We start from the raw sequence: 8751 nt of genomic DNA, 5'->3' as shown, positions 1-8751 counted from the left end.
TTTTAATTGTTACCATGTTAAGTTGTTTGGGCCACATGTTTGCATGAAAGGTACAACATAAATAATGATAAAGTTGACAGTGATAAATGATTCTGTAGTCATGTACATTTAATTTAATATATCTGATAAAATATTGAATAAGGAATTAAAACTACTGGTTGAGTTTAGGTTGCAAACGCTTCTCGTTTATACTTTTGGCGGAGCTATTGCGAAGCTAGCACGTAGCTAGCGTGAAGCAATGACAAAGTTCTGCGCTGTTTAAGAGACGAACTGTGATTAAATTATTTTCTAGTAATTAATTAATCATTATCAATGCGTTAAATTCCTACCCCTAATAGAAATACAAATGATTAACTAAATGACAAATGCTGACGTACTGCAAATATATTAAAAATAATACTTAATTGTCGCTAATGCTATGCGACATCCTAATGCTATGGTACATGCTGGCATGTATCTGGTCCTGGTTAGCTGATAAATACTCAATAACAGAATTTGACGATATTTTGGGGCTAAATAGTTGTTGCCCATTAAACCATTAAAAGTGGTGGCTGGTGATGTTGCATGGGAATCAATCAATCAATCAATCAATCTTTATTTGTATAGTGTCAATTCATAACAGCCGTTATCTCGAGGCACTTTACAAAATCAGGTAAAGGACCTTACTGTTTGTCTGTTAACGTTTCGTTAACATTAACGAAAGAGCAGGTAACAAGACCATGCTCATTGTTATGTTTACAAAAAGCAGGTAAAGGACCTTACTTATGGCTATATTACAAGAGCCCAGCTTAATCCATCATAGCGTGGCAAGAAAAAAACTTCCTTTTAACAGGCAGAAATCTTCAGCAGACCCGGGCTCATGACGGAACAGCCATCTGCTAAACTGTGCCGGGCTTCAAAATGGGATGGGGGATATGGGACAAGATGCAGAAAGAAGAGTAGGATAGGATAGGTTAGGAGGGGGGGGGGGGGGGGGGGGGGGGGGGGGGGTTGGGCAGGCCATCCTCATGGGGGGGGCAGTTGTTTGGGCAGGATGGATTTGGTCACGCAAATTGATGGGCAGTGCATTGCTTCCAAGAGCCTCAGGCTTAGATAGAGATCGTCCGTATACTGTTATTTAATTTTAGCAACCAATGTGTCCATGTAACACATTATACCACAAACCAATACTTGGCTTTTCCTGAGAAATCACAGCAGACATTGTTGGCTTACTTGTTTTTTCCCCATTATGGGCCTCAAGTTGTGTTGACTATAAATCTCTGGCTGAGTATTAGTAGACTGCATTTCTCTCATAACGTTAGTTTTTTTACTTTACTCAACACTAGGTAAATCTCTAAGTGGTTATGAACTTTTAAAAAAGCCGAAGTCAAGCAGTAACCTCCAATGTTGAGAAATATTAACAAAATGTGAATATAAAATGTAACAGCATGTTCATATTACTGTTCAGAGCTGGAAACGTATAAAATAGAATTTAGCTTGTTTTTTTCATTAAGTTTTTGTCCATGTGTGAGGGGATCTACCGCAAAGACATACGATGACATAAAACTTGCTACTAAGCTCTTTGAGGCCAATAAGTAGACAATCCAGGTAGCTGCAAATAATATGACTGTTTTCAAACTGACGTATAATTTCTCACTTTTAACATTTAAGCACTGACTCGTCTTGTTAAGGAAAACAGAGTTTTTATAATCTAAGTTTAAACTTGTTTACTTCTCTTCTATGAATAAAACACTTCTTCACAAACATTTGTCAAGAATCATTTAGCAGAAGTTAAACTCCTGTTTTGTTTAGGCCACTTGTTGAGGGCTGAATACTGTTATTCAGATGTCATTGTGATTCATCGTGCCAAAGCCAGCAATACAAATAACTCCAGTAGACACTTGGCCCTCCTCTCTGTGTCTCTGATTGAATTTATACCTCTCCTCGCTGTGTTCTTAATGATCGTATCTGCAATCCAATAGCCTCATGAGGGCCACACTGAGTTATTTAGGGAAATAAACACATTTTTCACTCCTTTAAAGATGGATGAAAGACGCAAAGAGAGGAGATAGAAAGAGAGATAAATAGAAGGAGCGAGAGCTGGCACTTGTTGATTCACAGTGTTTGTCCTGTAGGCCAGGGGCCAACTGCTGAGGAACTTTTCATACAGTCACTATGGTATCCACTGAAACACGCCAATACTGCTTTTTTTTTTTTTAGGGTATTAAATGAAAGGATGTCAAGGAAAGTGTGTGGGAATGTGTGCTTTTGTTGTGTTATTGAAAAGAGAGGTAAAAAGAGTTGGAAAAAACAGTGAAGCAAACTAAATTATTTCTTGTGAAAGATGAAAAGACAGACAAGGATGCCTTGTTTTATCAGGTTTAGGTTACTGTAGTCTAGCCTTTTGGTTCCCTTTGCCTATATCTAGCAATCTCCGAAATAATAGCCTGACCAGAACTGAGTTTTTTTTTTTCTCTGACTCATGCAGGGGGGCAACACAAACATTAGATGGATCAAAAGGCTTCCATTGATGGTCACAGAGATTCCCGCAAATTAAATTGCAAGATTATTTTATGTTCCGAAACTCTGCAACTTTACATAGTTGTAGATTTGGTCCATTTGTTGAAGAAATAAAGGAAACACTTGTCTATCAATAAACAACCCCCTAATTTAAGGCTATTGCATTTTCATAATGAAAAAACCTTGACTGATTTTGCTGTTAAAGTGTGCATTATAATACAGGGCTCAAGTGAGATTCATTGGTTGTTGGAGCCAGCTTCAAGTAGACAATCAAGGAATGGTAGTATTGGTTTATTTTCTAATTATTGGAGGTTACTGCTTGGGGCTTAACATTTGCTGAATCTTTGATAAACAGAATTTAATGTAACATTAAATGAACACCTAAATATAATTTAACAGAACATGAATAAATTATCAGTAATTCAAAGATGAACCCATTTGCAAACTGAGCGCAGCAATCTTTCACATATAGTTAGTAGACAAGGTCATAAGTTTCCACTTCTATTATTCAGAATATGCACAGTAACTTTTGGTAAGCTGTCAGGTCATACAAATACAATCCACCAGTTACACTACAGCCATTAGAAACGTAACAAAGCTGTCAGTCCTCTGATATACAGCAGACTAAAAGTGTTACAACAGCTCTTAACAGAGGATTATCTCCAAACTCTTTCATCATCCACCGAACACTCCTTCACTGAGCTTCTTATTAAAGCCTCTGAAAGACCTTCTACTGTTATAAATGTAAGGTTTTGTGTGCGTTGCTTGTAGATCTATATGGGTCTTTTGACTTACGGTTTATGTCTTCAATCTGTATCTGGGGAGGAATGGTCAGAATGCTGCTCTGCTCTATGTACCATAAAGTCTCCTATACAAGAAGTACAGTCTGCACTCATTGTGTGAGACTCCACAAATCACGCCCCGTCACAGACAGCAGGTTGGTGCCGTATGAGCTCGAAGATCAGGAATGAACAGAATGCTTCACAAATACTGTGCACAGATAGAAAAAAAAACACTTTTGACATTCAGGTGTTTTCTTTAATTCAAAGAAATGATGGCACTGTTTTAGTTATGATTTCAAAAGAATTGCGAATTATTATAAGAAAGATGCAGCGAAAGTAATTGAGGAAGAAAAAGGAGAAAGATGACTGAATAAGAAAGTAGAAAACAAAGTGACAAAGTGAAAACTTTGTTGAAGCAGTAGATCCACATGATGGTAAGTTTACAGAAGGGGCAGTCAAACATGATAATAATCAGAGATACGAGAGAAACGCCAAGCAATACTGTAAACTGTTTACTACCATCCAAAAAGCCCAATATGAAGACCTGCTCTGTTTTCTAAGTAGACTTCATGTTTAGTGATGTGACTTCAAGTTGTATTGTTTGGGTTTCTCTCTCTATTTCTCTAATGGTCTCAGTTTTGCTTACACTCCCAGTGTGGGCCGATTTTGTGAATTTTCTTTACCCCAAATTAAAGGTAATTTCATATTTACTTCACAAACGGAATTACAAAGTCCCAGTATGACTTCTTTCTCTCTGGTAGGTATACAGACTATCATTATTGGAAAAATGAAAGGAAAACTTGTATACATATAGTAAATGCATAATTCTGTTTGACTTAATACTTGTAATTGATTTCTGCATTTTTCCTGTGGGACAATAATAAAAATACAAATTGATTTAAAAAAAAAAATCAATATAAAATGTTAAGATTGTGACCGAGCACAAGTGCCATGCATACAGTAAACATAAGCAAAAGTGAATAATGTTGATTATACAGGAGTAACACCTTGTTTACTTCTGTCATCTGTTGTATTCCAGAGCCCTTTACTTTTCCACACAGTCGCCGTGGATGTTGAATGAGCTATTTCTGAAGGTGCAAGGTCATTAAATGAGCTGTGAGGTGGTCTCTCGCCTCCTGCTCTTGATTACATTACAGGAACTCCCTTGAATCTGAGCCACTGACTGCAACTGTATGTGTTATATAGATTTGACATTTCACTCATATACGGGAACATGAGAAGCTGCAAGCGTGATGAAAGTCAACACGTTAACAGTGCCATAAAGCAACGCTACAAAGACTGAGAATGCTTTAGCACCATTGGCCCAATTCCCAGAAAGGCATTGGGCCTCCCTCTTGGTTTAAGTGCCCTGTTAAAGTAGATAGGGGCTAATTGGCTTTTTCTGATAGGGCTTGTTACAGTATTGCATTCAATTTGGACTAATATAGCAAATTAATTATCACATTTCCCAAAGAATAATTACAAGTTACTGCAGGACTAAATGAGGGGTTTAACCTTTCCTGTTAATGCTGTTTGTCAGTGTTCTTGTATGGAAGGTGTGGGCTGCAGCATTTCACGTAAGACCAATGATAAGCTTTTATTTTGTAATTATTTGATTATTTAAAAAAACTACTCAAACATTTTTTACACACGTGATACTAGTCATTTAAGAGATTTATTTTCTTTCTTCGACATTCTCTTTTTTTCTATTTTATTGTTTTGTCACTATTTTACACATCAGCTTCAGTCATGTGTTTTGCTTATGATACTTCTTTTTTTTAACTCTTACTATGGTGGCTTGGAGGGGCAGACATGCTGCAGCAGTCTATTAAAGTGTCACAGAAGATAGGAGATTCATTAACAACAATTAACCCTGTAAATACACGATTGAAATGAAGATGCAGAGAATAACCAAAAACCCAAAAAGCTGCATTTCTGGACATTTGTCCCTTCTGACCATTGTACAGCTCTGTCTGTATTAACACTCACATATGAGAACAGATCTCATTTTTGGAAGCAGTCTGATTAGTTCTTCATGACTCTATGGTGAAGAAAATACGCCACTTTAAAATGAGACAGGCCCTCTGCTGGTTTAATTTACACTCTGTATAGAAACAGGCACCAACGTTTGATTTCTTTACAGCCAGGCTCTGTAATGTATAACTTCACACTCTGAGTTTTACTAGTACTGTTTGGCATAGAGGCTGCTGATATTGAATTGCATTTCTTCTCCTTGGCATTAAAGTTGTAAGTGACACCATGAAAACACAACCCCAGATTTTGTGTCTTGATAACTTCATACTCAAATGTAAAGCCTCTTTAAGTGAATGTCTGCCTGGTGGTCTCCGTGTTAGAACTTGGGGGGTCAAACTAAGAAAGGCTGAACCCCATGTGTTCGTCACTGCACAGCTCTAATTTAGGTTGTAAAAGTCAGCAGTGAAGAATGTGAACAATCACACCACTGTAATGCACTTCTCATTTTATTGAGTTATTCTTGAGGGGGGGGGGGGATAAAAGCCAATAAGAAGCTCCAGAACAAAAACATAGGTTGGTAGGACAATAAGTTAAACATAAGAAAAAAAGATTTGTCAAAGAAAACTTGTGAAGACACAGAGTATGAAAAGGCACATTATTTATATGTTATATCATCCTAAAACAAATATTTACAATACAAAAAGAACAATGTGGTAGCAATAGAATTTTCACATAATTTACAAGATAACTAGTACAGATGGCATACCAGCAGCTACACATCATTGGCAATATCTTGAACAAACTCAAGGATATCAGCACTGCAAAATGCATTTCTCATCTCAAAGTATAAGCTATTAAAAACTCTATCAATTATGAGAAGGATCACCCTATCCACTTTAATTCACTATTCACATAAACTCAAGACTTTTGGCCCCGTATTGCAGTCACAATATCAAATTTCTTTCATTTTGAAGCAGAAAATACACACCTTCTTTTCATTCATCCACATCACCGCTTTCTCTCTGCCTCACTTTCTGTTTCTATTCTCTCTGAGGAAATGTCAAAGTATATTTCATTTTAGTCATGGATTTTAGCCACGGCTGGTAATTTGAGCTTGAAGCAGGAAGGGAATGCAACTATGCATACTCTCAGTTTCTCTCTCCCCGTGAGGATCTGTAATCTATCTATGTTGTGGGTCCAAAAAACAAACTCAGTGAATATTGCTCACACATGTTGTAAGCTGCACAGTCCAAGTTTTCTACTTCCATGTTTCCTGTCTCAAATGCACATCACCATTTTTAATCGTTGACATAAGAATCAGAGGGCACATTAGTGTGAATGGAGTGTTTGTAAAACACAGATCCAGCTGAACTGTGAGCTCTGGTTTTGAGCTGGAATTCTCTGGTGTGAACACCAGAGAGAGTTTAAATTCCTCTTCAGACAAGTGAAGTCAAGTGAACTTGAGTTACAATCGTCTGAAAATCCCAGCCATTAAAAATGTCATCATTCCAGTCATGCATGCTTTGCATTATTTAATTTTCCTTTCTTGCAATTTGATGCTTTTATATACACCAACAATGTTTTTTTTTATAATACCATCAGATAGAAACTCTGTCTCTCAACATGTTCTACAGTTCCTGAGAGAACTGCGAGGATGCCTCCTGCAGGGTTGTGTTTACAGTCCGGAGGGTGGTGCTTGGATAGCTGCTTACAGAGGCCTTTACTACATGTTCTGTAAACCTGTTCACCAAAACAAGCGCAGCTACGCACTCCATATCCTAACATTTAAAGGTGCGCTTGGTATGAATATTGCTTATTGTTTTGCAGAAGTGAAATGTGAGCAGAGAAAAGTGACCATTCAAACTGAATGTCCCCCAGTTTTGTATTAGAGAAAGTCTGAAAGTAACCTGCAAAGATTTAAAATGAAGAAAGCTAACATCCATCCAGAAGAATAATATGTGTAACTGTTACAAAGTTAAAAAATAGACTGACACTTCCAAACCCCGCACTAGGTTTTAAACCATATATCATCATACCTTCGATGACTGTAACACAGACATGAAAATATCAACTAAAATAGTCATGTGACAACCCACGCCAAAAATACACTCTGCTGTTGCGAAGATATTTTGAGGCCTGAGTGATGGTTATAATGGGAAATATGGGAGTATTTTGCTGCAGCTGAAGAGTCATGGTATAATTTAAAATGAAGTGTACTTTTGATGTTTTGTTTGTGTTTAAAAGGTCACATATGATACTCTTTTCACCAATATGAATAAGTCTCCGAACTCCCTGAAACATGCATGGGAACCTCAAATATCCACTCTGATCCTGTATTTATCATGCCTGCAACCCCTCTATTTCATCCCTGCTCAAAACAGGCTGTTTCCGTGTCTGTAGCTTTAAATGCAAATTAGCTGTGTCTGGCAACGCCCCTCTCCGGAAGGGGATTTGACTCTGTCTTTTTAACACCATGCCCTATTTTTTAAGGTGGAGAGGCAGACTCAGAGGGCAGAAAAAACAGATAGATGTGGGAGTGTCACCCATCTGTTTTAGGGGTTACTGCCCTTTGTGATGTCACAAAGGCAAACTCTCCAAATGGCCTGTTTTAAAGCACACATTTTTTGAATAGTGGAGCGGGTAAAAGATTGAGGGGATGGACTTTTATGGGAGGTTTGTAGACAGACTAGAGACAAATATTAGTGTTTGGAAAACAGGTTGAAGTGTATTTTACATCATATGTGACTTTTAACGTGCTTTTAATGTGGATGTGAACTTGAATAAGCACAGCTCATCTACGAACGTGATGAGGTCAGTGTTTCTTATGGATCTAAACTCCAATGTCAAAAGTTATTAGGAAACGACTGCTGTCATTGTGGGACGACGCATTAAAAGTCCATTTTTAAATGGTTTTGGGACACAGAACAGATCCAAGTCAACATATCTCATAACTATCAAGAAACACAGAATTGATCAATCTGTCTTTGTAGAAGTGCTGATTTTGGATCACAACATCTATGAACTCCCCCAAAGGCAAAACTTATCCAAGATCTGCATTCTTGTTTGACAGAGCCTGATAAATGCACACTAGAATACTCAGTAGCCCTGTTCACCTACATTTTACTTTCACTGTTATATTACATTACATCCAGCTCCTGCTCCATCTCTGTCTCAGACCAGCTCCACTTTGGAGTTCGGGTACACGGCAACAACATCGTAGCCCTCTGGAGGCTGGACGCGAGCCTTGGCGTGGGTCTCACAGTAAAGATTGTCCTCAATGAAGAAATAGCCTTTCTGCTTGAGGTTCATGCCACAGTCGTCGCAAGTGAAGCACTCGGGGTGGTAAAGCTTGTCCCGAGCTTTTACGATGGTGCCACTGGAGAGAGAGATGAAGGCAGACAGGAAGTGTTAGAAATGTAGAAATTACACAGATACAGAGGGAGATGACTGAATGTTTGGAGACTATTCAAAAAGACAAAGAGTGATATTGACATTT

General features: G+C 37.9%; 1 protein-coding gene across 2 annotated transcripts in view; it reads right to left on the bottom strand.

Annotated features, from left to right (window-relative positions):
• Window positions 1-5745: 5745 nt before the first annotated feature.
• Window positions 5746-8751, bottom strand: part of pdlim4 (PDZ and LIM domain 4) — a 42486-nt gene continuing 39480 nt past the window's right edge. For both annotated transcript variants that reach the window (XM_079355233.1, XM_079355232.1), the window contains one exon: window positions 5746-8631. In XM_079355233.1, the coding sequence (XP_079211359.1) occupies window positions 8427-8631 (205 nt within the window). In that variant the 3' untranslated portion in view covers window positions 5746-8426. The remainder of the gene's footprint in view (window positions 8632-8751) is intronic.

The sequence above is a fragment of the Symphodus melops genome (genome assembly GCF_947650265.1).
Source record: "Symphodus melops genome assembly, chromosome: 11".
NCBI classification, from domain to species: Eukaryota; Metazoa; Chordata; class Actinopteri; order Labriformes; family Labridae; genus Symphodus; species Symphodus melops.
Note: the sequence above shows the minus strand (reverse complement) of the source record. Positions and strands in the feature narration are given on the sequence as shown.